The sequence below is a fragment of the Hyperolius riggenbachi genome, chromosome 6, assembly GCF_040937935.1.
Source record: "Hyperolius riggenbachi isolate aHypRig1 chromosome 6, aHypRig1.pri, whole genome shotgun sequence".
Taxonomy (NCBI): Eukaryota; Metazoa; Chordata; class Amphibia; order Anura; family Hyperoliidae; genus Hyperolius; species Hyperolius riggenbachi.
Window position 1 is genome coordinate 359,119,054 of NC_090651.1, and position 14,482 is coordinate 359,133,535.

At 41.3% G+C, this 14,482-nt stretch overlaps 2 protein-coding genes across 2 annotated transcripts; both read right to left on the minus strand.

Moving 5' to 3' along the window:
- Positions 1–3,734: 3,734 nt before the first annotated feature.
- On the minus strand, positions 3,735–5,637 carry LOC137523008 (nicotinamide N-methyltransferase-like). Its single transcript, XM_068243183.1, has 2 exons — positions 5,435–5,637; positions 3,735–5,326 (listed from the first exon to the last, which is right to left on the minus strand). The coding sequence occupies exons 1-2, from the start codon at positions 5,551–5,553 to the stop codon at positions 4,894–4,896; spliced, it is 552 nt and encodes a 183-aa protein (XP_068099284.1). The 5' UTR covers positions 5,554–5,637; the 3' UTR covers positions 3,735–4,893.
- A 3,745-nt stretch (positions 5,638–9,382) lies between these two features.
- LOC137523009 (nicotinamide N-methyltransferase-like) lies at positions 9,383–11,285 on the minus strand. The gene is made up of 2 exons (XM_068243184.1): positions 11,083–11,285; positions 9,383–10,974 (listed from the first exon to the last, which is right to left on the minus strand). The coding sequence occupies exons 1-2, from the start codon at positions 11,199–11,201 to the stop codon at positions 10,542–10,544; spliced, it is 552 nt and encodes a 183-aa protein (XP_068099285.1). The 5' UTR covers positions 11,202–11,285; the 3' UTR covers positions 9,383–10,541.
- Positions 11,286–14,482: the final 3,197 nt, after the last annotated feature.

The following is a 14,482-nucleotide window of genomic DNA, read 5'->3' on the forward strand; positions in this document are numbered from 1 at the left end:
GCGACCTGCAGAAGGTACACAGGAAAGGACCGTAAAAATTAGAAAAAAAATCTGATACCTATTTCTTCAATATCATTGTAACAAGTTTATTACTAGCAAACAGGTCACAGAGGCAGCAGCAGCAGAACACATCCACTTTATTGTATAAACCTTTAAAATGGCATAGGCCAAATCACAAAACCACAGGTGAGAGAGAAGCCAATCAATTAGTAAAGTGGTCGACAGCTGTTTTGCTCCTGCTATCATGGCCCTTTATTAGAATGGTCCTGACAAAGCTACATGATAGGAGCGAAACAGCGGTCGACCTCTATAATAATTTATTGACCCCTCTCTCACCTGTGATTTGTGCTTCGGCCTATGCTGTTTTAAAGGTTTAAACAATAAAGAAGTGGCTAATAAACTGGATGTGTGCTACTGCTGTGACTGCTTGATACAATTGGCAGATCTACTTTTTGCATGCTGCACTCCTCAAAGCTGTGGCAATAGATCCAGTGCTCCTCCTCTCTTTACAACTGTCACTGGAGAAGTCAATCAGTCAAAGCCAATCAGTGAGGAAGGGAACTGTGAGCATGTGACCGATGTTTGAGGAAGGAGGGGATTTGAGATGTAAAATGGTAATGTGCTGAATTTATTTTGGTGTTGCAGTGAGGCTTTGATCAGATTCAGTATGTAATGTTATGTATGTCATACCAGTCTAGGTCATGAAGATCTAAAACCACTAATCTTTTTTGCAGCAAGCTAAAAAAAGTAAACGTATATATATATATATATATCTACGGGCAGCACGGTGGTGTAGTTGTTAGCACTCTTGCCTTGCAGCGTGCCGCTCGGTCCCTGTTTTGAACCCCAGCCAGGTCATCATCTGTAAGGAGTTTGTATGATCTCCCTGTCTCTGTGTGGGTTTCCTCCGGGTGCTCTGGTTTACTCCCACATCCAAAAAAACATACAAAAAAGTTAATTGGCTTCCCCCTAAATTGACCCTAGACTACAATAAATGCACTGCAGAATACATACATAGACAAATTACTATGGTAGGGATTAGATTGTGAGCTCCTCTGAGGGACAGTTATGTGACAAGACAATATGTTCTCTGTACAGCGCTGCAGAAGATGTTGGCGCTATATAAGTACTAATATATATATATATATATATATATATATATATATATATATATATATATATATATATATATATATATATATACTAGCTGGTCGCCCGGCGTTGCCCGGGTATGTAATTGGCTAGTGTTAGCTCTGTCCACTTTTTCTAATCCTAACACACAATTACTCAATGATGACCTAGTTTGTGAGCTTTGCGGTCTTTGGCATCAATAATTGGCATTGGAATGAAATAAATCTAATTGGCTGTGGCTCCACTCCTTTGAAAATCAATAGGTGAATTTTTATTAGCTTTTGTAGGCTCCACCCACTTTTCTGAATATTAATCCCAGTCACCCAGTGACCAACTGTGCAAAGTTTAAGAACCCTGCCTTTGACAGACAGTGTAAGAATGGCTGCAGTTTACATTCTGGCAGTTAAATTTGTATTTTTCTCCACCCACTAATGTCCTAATGTTTCCCGGGTATGTATTTGGCTGCTGTTGGCTGTGGCCACTTTTTCTAACCCTAACACACAATTGTCAATTGTGTGCTAGGGTTAGAAAAAGTGGCCACAGCCAACAGCAGCTACACATATGATACGCTCTTAATAGGTGACACAATGTTCCTCTTCATGCTGCTCTCACTGAGACCGTAACGCTATGCTCCTTTATGCCTCTCCCCCTAACCGTACAGTCAGATCAACATTGCGCATATCACCTTTCCACCTATTTTGTGTCCCTTACACACACACCCCATCGGAATACTCGTTTCCCCCCCCCCCTTTAGTTTTCCCCATCTTGCCCTGTATACACATATTCTCCACTATATATATATATATATATTCCCCCATCCACACACATTTACTTTTTATCTTTTATTTTTTACACACATCAGTATATCCCCACTTTACTCTGGGCCCCTCCTGCCCTCTCACTTGTTTAAACACTCACTTTTCCATTACAGCATAATAGCTAACATTGAGTGGTAGACAGGTCATGTGTATGCTCGGTGTGTATTATATCCCACAAGTGGGGTTTGCACTCTTTTGCAGGTAGGCACTTTGCTGTTTTTAAGTAGCGCTGTTCATTTCCTTGCTATGTACACCTTTTCACTGCACCTATGTGACTGCTGCACATTGTATTATAATACCAGTCACTGCATACCTTTCACTGCACCTGTGTGACTGCACATTGTTCTACCAGCAGTCAGTACATACCTTTCACTACACCTGTGTGACTGCACATTTTTATACCAGCAGTCACTGCATACCTTTCACTGCATCTGTGTGACCGCACACTGTTTTATTTACCAGCAGTCAGAGCATCAATTTTCACTGTACCTGTGTGACTGCACAATGTTATACCAGCAGCCAGTCACTGCATACCTTTCACTGCACCTGTGTGACTGCACATTGTTCTACCAGCACTCAATACCCTTCACTGCATCTCGTTACCTTGCGGCGGTGAAGGGGCTTGCGTATCACATTGAAGCAATGACTGGCTATATGAGTTTGTTGGGGGGCACACCCAAGATAATAAGGTCGTTGCTTCATTGTAGACAGACCAAATTCGATCAGCTGGACAGTCACTGTTGTTCTGTCATTGAGCTACCTCAGCCCGACCAAATGGGCTGGAAAGCTGCCATCACCTGCACTCTCACCAACGTGCGCACCAGCACGGCCATCTGTTTGCGGTGTGTTACACAGTGAGTTTGGTCTGTCAGTTTGAGGCAGTACACTACTTACACTACCTGTTGATCCATGTCTACACACGCAAGATGTTTTCAAGCACTTTACGCCTCCAATTTAGGAATGCAATGTGATTTCTGCCCTTAAAACCCTGCTGTGCATCAAATCCGTAATTTTCCCCGGGACTTTTGGCATGTATCCAACTCCACCATGCCCCCTACAGGTGTTAGACCCTTTGAAATATCTTTTCCATCACTTTTGTGGCCAGAAACAGTGTTTGTAGTTTTTCAAGTTCGCCTGCCCATTGAAGTCGATTGAAGTTTGCAGGTTTGCGAACTTTTGCGGAAGTTCGCGTTCGAGGTTCGCGAACCGAAAGTCGGAGGTTCAAGCCAACTCTATCATTAATGTGCTTCAACCTGCATTCAAATTTTTAGATTAGGAATTAGTACATAATTTGCATCTGGTTTGCATTCAGGCATGTATTTAGCCCCTTTGGGGCTCTGCATGCCTCTGTTGGCTTTTATTTCCGTTTGCAGCCTGGAGCGCTGTCTCTTGTTTGATGTCTGTTTGAAGAAATGTGTATACCATTTATGATTAGCAGCACCATTCAAATTATTTTTTATTGTTAGACTTAGACTAGCAGTAGGTCTTCCCCGCAAGGGCCCATCATCACCCTGGGTAAGTCTAGTAGGGAATAACTTGTGCACATATTATTTATACTGATGCTAACGCCCTCCTTTGCTGTACCTGTTTTGTCCATATTTTGGAGCTCTGCACATCTTTGCAAATAGCTAATTCGGGTACAGCCTCTGTCTAAAGGCACTGCCAATTTCTCCTGCTATACAAAATTAAGTATTAATGAAACAGAGGCGCCAATATATTAAAAACAGTTGAAAACAAGAGGCAGTGGTGAACTTACCTCCCCAATGAAAACTCGATATAACAATGTCAGATAAAAACAAATATTTATTGATCACTCCAATAATGCTGCAACACATTTCATGGGTCTACAGCACACTTCATTGGGCAATTATAAGAATGAGTAACTGTGATTCATAGAGTCAAAGCCATGTGACTCTGTGACTGTGCATTAGTTTCTAACCAAATTCAGTACCCCTCAGCATTGATTTCAGACACACTGTTTGGTATGAATGTAAGGTCTTCCAAAACAGCAATACCATTAAAAAAAGCCTCTTTGAATCCATATTATCCTGCCTTTACTGTCATAAGTTAGAGAAGTCCTAGATAAGAAAAATGAGTTGTCTAATTTGTCTGAAGAGGAAAAATATACACCTTTATCTGCAGAAACTTCCTGCCCGGGCAATTAAAGTTGATATTGCTATCACCACTCCTTTGCCAGGAAGCAAGAGCTTTCCATTTTATCTGGGCCCTGGCCAGTTGAAGGCCCTAAAAGTAGCCATACATCTTGCGACTTTGCTTCATTGACTAAGCAATCAACTTAACTGGGCCACCGACCTCAGCGTGGTTGATCGGAAGTCGATTGGCTAGTGGCCCAAACATTACAAGTGATACATTATGTGATTCACTTTCACAAATCGATCTGACCAATGTTGTGCCCCCATGCTCTAAATGCAAAAATCAATTCAGTATAGATTCAGTATAGATCAAATGATATGTGGACAGTTGCTGATTCCTGTGTGACGCACCGATATCTCCCATCCTGGTCAACAAAGTTGGTCAATTCAACATATTGACCACTTTTCATTGAACGGGTATACTGAAATACACTTGATTCGATAAGATTATTAAATTAAAGGGTCGATCATATGGCCATAGGCCAAATTATGGCCACCTTAAAAATAGTCAGATCATGCCTGGGTGGTCAACCATCCTGTGATGCTGATGTGTTATTTGAGAATTCTTAAGAGTCAACATACAGACATACAGCAGGGTAAAGGATTTTCTTGAGATTACTCAATGACACTGTTTTTCTTTTAATTTTTATATTTAATTTATATTTAAAATTAGCATAACATTGAAAGCAATTAAGAACAATATATTCTTGCGGCTAAAGCATAAAATGCTGTAAGTATATTTTAAATTTTTATCTCCAGCTTTTTAGGCTCAGTATTTAGTTTAAGTAATTTCAACCCTTATTCTGTTTGCAAGCTGTGATGAACAGGACATTATCAAAATCAATTAAATGACTCTTAGATTTTCTAGGGGTAGCTTCACATTGGAGGATCGTCATTCCTTCTCCAACAAGAGCCTTTTTTGCAAAATTTTCATCATACTTGAAAACATGGAATTTTTGCTCCCCACATGTGTAATATGAGGCATTTGTTATCCCAAGTATGATCAGGTGTCCTCCTGGTTTTAAAAGCTCTATCATCTTTCTTAGGTTCCATATGTACTCCTCTTCATTTTCAGATATCATACCCAGCAGCCAAGCTGAGATGACGCAGTCGGCCTGTTGACCTCCTATCAGATCCGCTAGAGATTCTGTGTCTGTGTCAAATTTCACAACCCGGGTAATAGCCTCCTTAAGCTTCAACTCCTTAGCCTCAGAGTCATCATCACTGGAGAAATATGATATGTTATCAAACTGAGGATCACAGGTGATACAAATAGTACTTTTGATTGCAAAGGTCCTTATTGATTGCAAAGGTCATTCTACAAGAACTCACCTCTTTCCTTCTAATTTAACAACATGGGTGGCTGCGTGCCCCCAGCAGAAAGCTCCAGTGCGATCACCCTGCCATTTCAATATCTCCATGATGCATTTCTCATTGGTCCTCATCAGCATGATCTCTTGGAAGAATTCACAGGCAAATAAGAGATGATGAATTGATGGGCTAGCACTGAGGTCAATCAACAATTTTCCAGCCAGGCGACCTGCAGAAGGTACACAGGAAAGGACCGTAAAAATTAGAAAAAAAATCTGATACCTATTTCTTCAATATCATTGTAACAAGTTTATTACTAGCAAACAGGTCACAGAGGCAGCAGCAGCAGAACACATCCACTTTATTGTATAAACCTTTAAAATGGCATAGGCCAAATCACAAAACCACAGGTGAGAGAGAAGCCAATCAATTAGTAAAGTGGTCGACAGCTGTTTTGCTCCTGCTATCATGGCCCTTTATTAGAATGGTCCTGACAAAGCTACATGATAGGAGCGAAACAGCGGTCGACCTCTATAATAATTTATTGACCCCTCTCTCACCTGTGATTTGTGCTTCGGCCTATGCTGTTTTAAAGGTTTAAACAATAAAGAAGTGGCTAATAAACTGGATGTGTGCTACTGCTGTGACTGCTTGATACAATTGGCAGATCTACTTTTTGCATGCTGCACTCCTCAAAGCTGTGGCAATAGATCCAGTGCTCCTCCTCTCTTTACAACTGTCACTGGAGAAGTCAATCAGTCAAAGCCAATCAGTGAGGAAGGGAACTGTGAGCATGTGACCGATGTTTGAGGAAGGAGGGGATTTGAGATGTAAAATGGTAATGTGCTGAATTTATTTTGGTGTTGCAGTGAGGCTTTGATCAGATTCAGTATGTAATGTTATGTATGTCATACCAGTCTAGGTCATGAAGATCTAAAACCACTAATCTTTTTTGCAGCAAGCTAAAAAAAGTAAACGTATATATATATATATATATCTACGGGCAGCACGGTGGTGTAGTTGTTAGCACTCTTGCCTTGCAGCGTGCCGCTCGGTCCCTGTTTTGAACCCCAGCCAGGTCATCATCTGTAAGGAGTTTGTATGATCTCCCTGTCTCTGTGTGGGTTTCCTCCGGGTGCTCTGGTTTACTCCCACATCCAAAAAAACATACAAAAAAGTTAATTGGCTTCCCCCTAAATTGACCCTAGACTACAATAAATGCACTGCAGAATACATACATAGACAAATTACTATGGTAGGGATTAGATTGTGAGCTCCTCTGAGGGACAGTTATGTGACAAGACAATATGTTCTCTGTACAGCGCTGCAGAAGATGTTGGCGCTATATAAGTACTAATATATATATATATATATATATATATATATATATATATATATATATATATATATATATATATATATATATATATATATATACTAGCTGGTCGCCCGGCGTTGCCCGGGTATGTAATTGGCTAGTGTTAGCTCTGTCCACTTTTTCTAATCCTAACACACAATTACTCAATGATGACCTAGTTTGTGAGCTTTGCGGTCTTTGGCATCAATAATTGGCATTGGAATGAAATAAATCTAATTGGCTGTGGCTCCACTCCTTTGAAAATCAATAGGTGAATTTTTATTAGCTTTTGTAGGCTCCACCCACTTTTCTGAATATTAATCCCAGTCACCCAGTGACCAACTGTGCAAAGTTTAAGAACCCTGCCTTTGACAGACAGTGTAAGAATGGCTGCAGTTTACATTCTGGCAGTTAAATTTGTATTTTTCTCCACCCACTAATGTCCTAATGTTTCCCGGGTATGTATTTGGCTGCTGTTGGCTGTGGCCACTTTTTCTAACCCTAACACACAATTGTCAATTGTGTGCTAGGGTTAGAAAAAGTGGCCACAGCCAACAGCAGCTACACATATGATACGCTCTTAATAGGTGACACAATGTTCCTCTTCATGCTGCTCTCACTGAGACCGTAACGCTATGCTCCTTTATGCCTCTCCCCCTAACCGTACAGTCAGATCAACATTGCGCATATCACCTTTCCACCTATTTTGTGTCCCTTACACACACACCCCATCGGAATACTCGTTTCCCCCCCCCCCCCCTTTAGTTTTCCCCATCTTGCCCTGTATACACATATTCTCCACTATATATATATATATATTCCCCCATCCACACACATTTACTTTTTATCTTTTATTTTTTACACACATCAGTATATCCCCACTTTACTCTGGGCCCCTCCTGCCCTCTCACTTGTTTAAACACTCACTTTTCCATTACAGCATAATAGCTAACATTGAGTGGTAGACAGGTCATGTGTATGCTCGGTGTGTATTATATCCCACAAGTGGGGCTTGCACTCTTTTGCAGGTAGGCACTTTGCTGTTTTTAAGTAGCGCTGTTCATTTCCTTGCTATGTACACCTTTTCACTGCACCTATGTGACTGCTGCACATTGTATTATAATACCAGTCACTGCATACCTTTCACTGCACCTGTGTGACTGCACATTGTTCTACCAGCAGTCAGTACATACCTTTCACTACACCTGTGTGACTGCACATTTTTATACCAACAGTCACTGCATACCTTTCACTGCATCTGTGTGACCGCACACTGTTTTATTTACCAGCAGTCAGAGCATCAATTTTCACTGTACCTGTGTGACTGCACAATGTTATACCAGCAGCCAGTCACTGCATACCTTTCACTGCACCTGTGTGACTGCACATTGTTCTACCAGCACTCAATACCCTTCACTGCATCTCGTTACCTTGCGGCGGTGAAGGGGCTTGCGTATCACATTGAAGCAATGACTGGCTATATGAGTTTGTTGGGGGGCACACCCAAGATAATAAGGTCGTTGCTTCATTGTAGACAGACCAAATTCGATCAGCTGGACAGTCACTGTTGTTCTGTCATTGAGCTACCTCAGCCCGACCAAATGGGCTGGAAAGCTGCCATCACCTGCACTCTCACCAACGTGCGCACCAGCACGGCCATCTGTTTGCGGTGTGTTACACAGTGAGTTTGGTCTGTCAGTTTGAGGCAGTACACTACTTACACTACCTGTTGATCCATGTCTACACACGCAAGATGTTTTCAAGCACTTTACGCCTCCAATTTAGGAATGCAATGTGATTTCTGCCCTTAAAACCCTGCTGTGCATCAAATCCGTAATTTTCCCCGGGACTTTTGGCATGTATCCAACTCCACCATGCCCCCTACAGGTGTTAGACCCTTTGAAATATCTTTTCCATCACTTTTGTGGCCAGAAACAGTGTTTGTAGTTTTTCAAGTTCGCCTGCCCATTGAAGTCGATTGAAGTTTGCAGGTTTGCGAACTTTTGCGGAAGTTCGCGTTCGAGGTTCGCGAACCGAAAGTCGGAGGTTCAAGCCAACTCTATCATTAATGTGCTTCAACCTGCATTCAAATTTTTAGATTAGGAATTAGTACATAATTTGCATCTGGTTTGCATTCAGGCATGTATTTAGCCCCTTTGGGGCTCTGCATGCCTCTGTTGGCTTTTATTTCCGTTTGCAGCCTGGAGCGCTGTCTCTTGTTTGATGTCTGTTTGAAGAAATGTGTATACCATTTATGATTAGCAGCACCATTCAAATTATTTTTTATTGTTAGACTTAGACTAGCAGTAGGTCTTCCCCGCAAGGGCCCATCATCACCCTGGGTAAGTCTAGTAGGGAATAACTTGTGCACATATTATTTATACTGATGCTAACGCCCTCCTTTGCTGTACCTGTTTTGTCCATATTTTGGAGCTCTGCACATCTTTGCAAATAGCTAATTCGGGTACAGCCTCTGTCTAAAGGCACTGCCAATTTCTCCTGCTATACAAAATTAAGTATTAATGAAACAGAGGCGCCAATATATTAAAAACAGTTGAAAACAAGAGGCAGTGGTGAACTTACCTCCCCAATGAAAACTCGATATAACAATGTCAGATAAAAACAAATATTTATTGATCACTCCAATAATGCTGCAACACATTTCATGGGTCTACAGCACACTTCATTGGGCAATTATAAGAATGAGTAACTGTGATTCATAGAGTCAAAGCCATGTGACTCTGTGACTGTGCATTAGTTTCTAACCAAATTCAGTACCCCTCAGCATTGATTTCAGACACACTGTTTGGTATGAATGTAAGGTCTTCCAAAACAGCAATACCATTAAAAAAAGCCTCTTTGAATCCATATTATCCTGCCTTTACTGTCATAAGTTAGAGAAGTCCTAGATAAGAAAAATGAGTTGTCTAATTTGTCTGAAGAGGAAAAATATACACCTTTATCTGCAGAAACTTCCTGCCCGGGCAATTAAAGTTGATATTGCTATCACCACTCCTTTGCCAGGAAGCAAGAGCTTTCCATTTTATCTGGGCCCTGGCCAGTTGAAGGCCCTAAAAGTAGCCATACATCTTGCGACTTTGCTTCATTGACTAAGCAATCAACTTAACTGGGCCACCGACCTCAGCGTGGTTGATCGGAAGTCGATTGGCTAGTGGCCCAAACATTACAAGTGATACATTATGTGATTCACTTTCACAAATCGATCTGACCAATGTTGTGCCCCCATGCTCTAAATGCAAAAATCAATTCAGTATAGATTCAGTATAGATCAAATGATATGTGGACAGTTGCTGATTCCTGTGTGACGCACCGATATCTCCCATCCTGGTCAACAAAGTTGGTCAATTCAACATATTGACCACTTTTCATTGAACGGGTATACTGAAATACACTTGATTCGATAAGATTATTAAATTAAAGGGTCGATCATATGGCCATAGGCCAAATTATGGCCACCTTAAAAATAGTCAGATCATGCCTGGGTGGTCAACCATCCTGTGATGCTGATGTGTTATTTGAGAATTCTTAAGAGTCAACATACAGACATACAGCAGGGTAAAGGATTTTCTTGAGATTACTCAATGACACTGTTTTTCTTTTAATTTTTATATTTAATTTATATTTAAAATTAGCATAACATTGAAAGCAATTAAGAACAATATATTCTTGCGGCTAAAGCATAAAATGCTGTAAGTATATTTTAAATTTTTATCTCCAGCTTTTTAGGCTCAGTATTTAGTTTAAGTAATTTCAACCCTTATTCTGTTTGCAAGCTGTGATGAACAGGACATTATCAAAATCAATTAAATGACTCTTAGATTTTCTAGGGGTAGCTTCACATTGGAGGATCGTCATTCCTTCTCCAACAAGAGCCTTTTTTGCAAAATTTTCATCATACTTGAAAACATGGAATTTTTGCTCCCCACATGTGTAATATGAGGCATTTGTTATCCCAAGTATGATCAGGTGTCCTCCTGGTTTTAAAAGCTCTATCATCTTTCTTAGGTTCCATATGTACTCCTCTTCATTTTCAGATATCATACCCAGCAGCCAAGCTGAGATGACGCAGTCGGCCTGTTGACCTCCTATCAGATCCGCTAGAGATTCTGTGTCTGTGTCAAATTTCACAACCCGGGTAATAGCCTCCTTAAGCTTCAACTCCTTAGCCTCAGAGTCATCATCACTGGAGAAATATGATATGTTATCAAACTGAGGATCACAGGTGATACAAATAGTACTTTTGATTGCAAAGGTCCTTATTGATTGCAAAGGTCATTCTACAAGAACTCACCTCTTTCCTTCTAATTTAACAACATGGGTGGCTGCGTGCCCCCAGCAGAAAGCTCCAGTGCGATCACCCTGCCATTTCAATATCTCCATGATGCATTTCTCATTGGTCCTCATCAGCATGATCTCTTGGAAGAATTCACAGGCAAATAAGAGATGATGAATTGATGGGCTAGCACTGAGGTCAATCAACAATTTTCCAGCCAGGCGACCTGCAGAAGGTACACAGGAAAGGACCGTAAAAATTAGAAAAAAAATCTGATACCTATTTCTTCAATATCATTGTAACAAGTTTATTACTAGCAAACAGGTCACAGAGGCAGCAGCAGCAGAACACATCCACTTTATTGTATAAACCTTTAAAATGGCATAGGCCAAATCACAAAACCACAGGTGAGAGAGAAGCCAATCAATTAGTAAAGTGGTCGACAGCTGTTTTGCTCCTGCTATCATGGCCCTTTATTAGAATGGTCCTGACAAAGCTACATGATAGGAGCGAAACAGCGGTCGACCTCTATAATAATTTATTGACCCCTCTCTCACCTGTGATTTGTGCTTCGGCCTATGCTGTTTTAAAGGTTTAAACAATAAAGAAGTGGCTAATAAACTGGATGTGTGCTACTGCTGTGACTGCTTGATACAATTGGCAGATCTACTTTTTGCATGCTGCACTCCTCAAAGCTGTGGCAATAGATCCAGTGCTCCTCCTCTCTTTACAACTGTCACTGGAGAAGTCAATCAGTCAAAGCCAATCAGTGAGGAAGGGAACTGTGAGCATGTGACCGATGTTTGAGGAAGGAGGGGATTTGAGATGTAAAATGGTAATGTGCTGAATTTATTTTGGTGTTGCAGTGAGGCTTTGATCAGATTCAGTATGTAATGTTATGTATGTCATACCAGTCTAGGTCATGAAGATCTAAAACCACTAATCTTTTTTGCAGCAAGCTAAAAAAAGTAAACGTATATATATATATATATATCTACGGGCAGCACGGTGGTGTAGTTGTTAGCACTCTTGCCTTGCAGCGTGCCGCTCGGTCCCTGTTTTGAACCCCAGCCAGGTCATCATCTGTAAGGAGTTTGTATGATCTCCCTGTCTCTGTGTGGGTTTCCTCCGGGTGCTCTGGTTTACTCCCACATCCAAAAAAACATACAAAAAAGTTAATTGGCTTCCCCCTAAATTGACCCTAGACTACAATAAATGCACTGCAGAATACATACATAGACAAATTACTATGGTAGGGATTAGATTGTGAGCTCCTCTGAGGGACAGTTATGTGACAAGACAATATGTTCTCTGTACAGCGCTGCAGAAGATGTTGGCGCTATATAAGTACTAATATATATATATATATATATATATATATATATATATATATATATATATATATATATATATATATATATATATATATACTAGCTGGTCGCCCGGCGTTGCCCGGGTATGTAATTGGCTAGTGTTAGCTCTGTCCACTTTTTCTAATCCTAACACACAATTACTCAATGATGACCTAGTTTGTGAGCTTTGCGGTCTTTGGCATCAATAATTGGCATTGGAATGAAATAAATCTAATTGGCTGTGGCTCCACTCCTTTGAAAATCAATAGGTGAATTTTTATTAGCTTTTGTAGGCTCCACCCACTTTTCTGAATATTAATCCCAGTCACCCAGTGACCAACTGTGCAAAGTTTAAGAACCCTGCCTTTGACAGACAGTGTAAGAATGGCTGCAGTTTACATTCTGGCAGTTAAATTTGTATTTTTCTCCACCCACTAATGTCCTAATGTTTCCCGGGTATGTATTTGGCTGCTGTTGGCTGTGGCCACTTTTTCTAACCCTAACACACAATTGTCAATTGTGTGCTAGGGTTAGAAAAAGTGGCCACAGCCAACAGCAGCTACACATATGATACGCTCTTAATAGGTGACACAATGTTCCTCTTCATGCTGCTCTCACTGAGACCGTAACGCTATGCTCCTTTATGCCTCTCCCCCTAACCGTACAGTCAGATCAACATTGCGCATATCACCTTTCCACCTATTTTGTGTCCCTTACACACACACCCCATCGGAATACTCGTTTCCCCCCCCCCCTTTAGTTTTCCCCATCTTGCCCTGTATACACATATTCTCCACTATATATATATATATATTCCCCCATCCACACACATTTACTTTTTATCTTTTATTTTTTACACACATCAGTATATCCCCACTTTACTCTGGGCCCCTCCTGCCCTCTCACTTGTTTAAACACTCACTTTTCCATTACAGCATAATAGCTAACATTGAGTGGTAGACAGGTCATGTGTATGCTCGGTGTGTATTATATCCCACAAGTGGGGCTTGCACTCTTTTGCAGGTAGGCACTTTGCTGTTTTTAAGTAGCGCTGTTCATTTCCTTGCTATGTACACCTTTTCACTGCACCTATGTGACTGCTGCACATTGTATTATAATACCAGTCACTGCATACCTTTCACTGCACCTGTGTGACTGCACATTGTTCTACCAGCAGTCAGTACATACCTTTCACTACACCTGTGTGACTGCACATTTTTATACCAGCAGTCACTGCATACCTTTCACTGCATCTGTGTGACCGCACACTGTTTTATTTACCAGCAGTCAGAGCATCAATTTTCACTGTACCTGTGTGACTGCACAATGTTATACCAGCAGCCAGTCACTGCATACCTTTCACTGCACCTGTGTGACTGCACATTGTTCTACCAGCACTCAATACCCTTCACTGCATCTCGTTACCTTGCGGCGGTGAAGGGGCTTGCGTATCACATTGAAGCAATGACTGGCTATATGAGTTTGTTGGGGGGCACACCCAAGATAATAAGGTCGTTGCTTCATTGTAGACAGACCAAATTCGATCAGCTGGACAGTCACTGTTGTTCTGTCATTGAGCTACCTCAGCCCGACCAAATGGGCTGGAAAGCTGCCATCACCTGCACTCTCACCAACGTGCGCACCAGCACGGCCATCTGTTTGCGGTGTGTTACACAGTGAGTTTGGTCTGTCAGTTTGAGGCAGTACACTACTTACACTACCTGTTGATCCATGTCTACACACGCAAGATGTTTTCAAGCACTTTACGCCTCCAATTTAGGAATGCAATGTGATTTCTGCCCTTAAAACCCTGCTGTGCATCAAATCCGTAATTTTCCCCGGGACTTTTGGCATGTATCCAACTCCACCATGCCCCCTACAGGTGTTAGACCCTTTGAAATATCTTTTCCATCACTTTTGTGGCCAGAAACAGTGTTTGTAGTTTTTCAAGTTCGCCTGCCCATTGAAGTCGATTGAAGTTTGCAGGTTTGCGAACTTTTGCGGAAGTTCGCGTTCGAGGTTCGCGAACCGAAAGTCGGAGGTTCAAGCCAACTCTATCATTAATG

Excerpts from the sequence above, each read along its gene's own strand:
- LOC137523008 (XM_068243183.1), bottom strand. The coding sequence starts at position 5,553 with ATGCTGATGAGGACCAATGAGAAATGCATCATGGAGATATTGAAATGG. Across the intron at positions 5,327-5,434 it reads GTTAAATTAGAAGGAAAGAG|TGATGATGACTCTGAGGCTA; the intron begins GTGAGTTCTTGT and ends ATATTTCTCCAG.
- LOC137523009 (XM_068243184.1), bottom strand. The coding sequence starts at position 11,201 with ATGCTGATGAGGACCAATGAGAAATGCATCATGGAGATATTGAAATGG. Across the intron at positions 10,975-11,082 it reads GTTAAATTAGAAGGAAAGAG|TGATGATGACTCTGAGGCTA; the intron begins GTGAGTTCTTGT and ends ATATTTCTCCAG.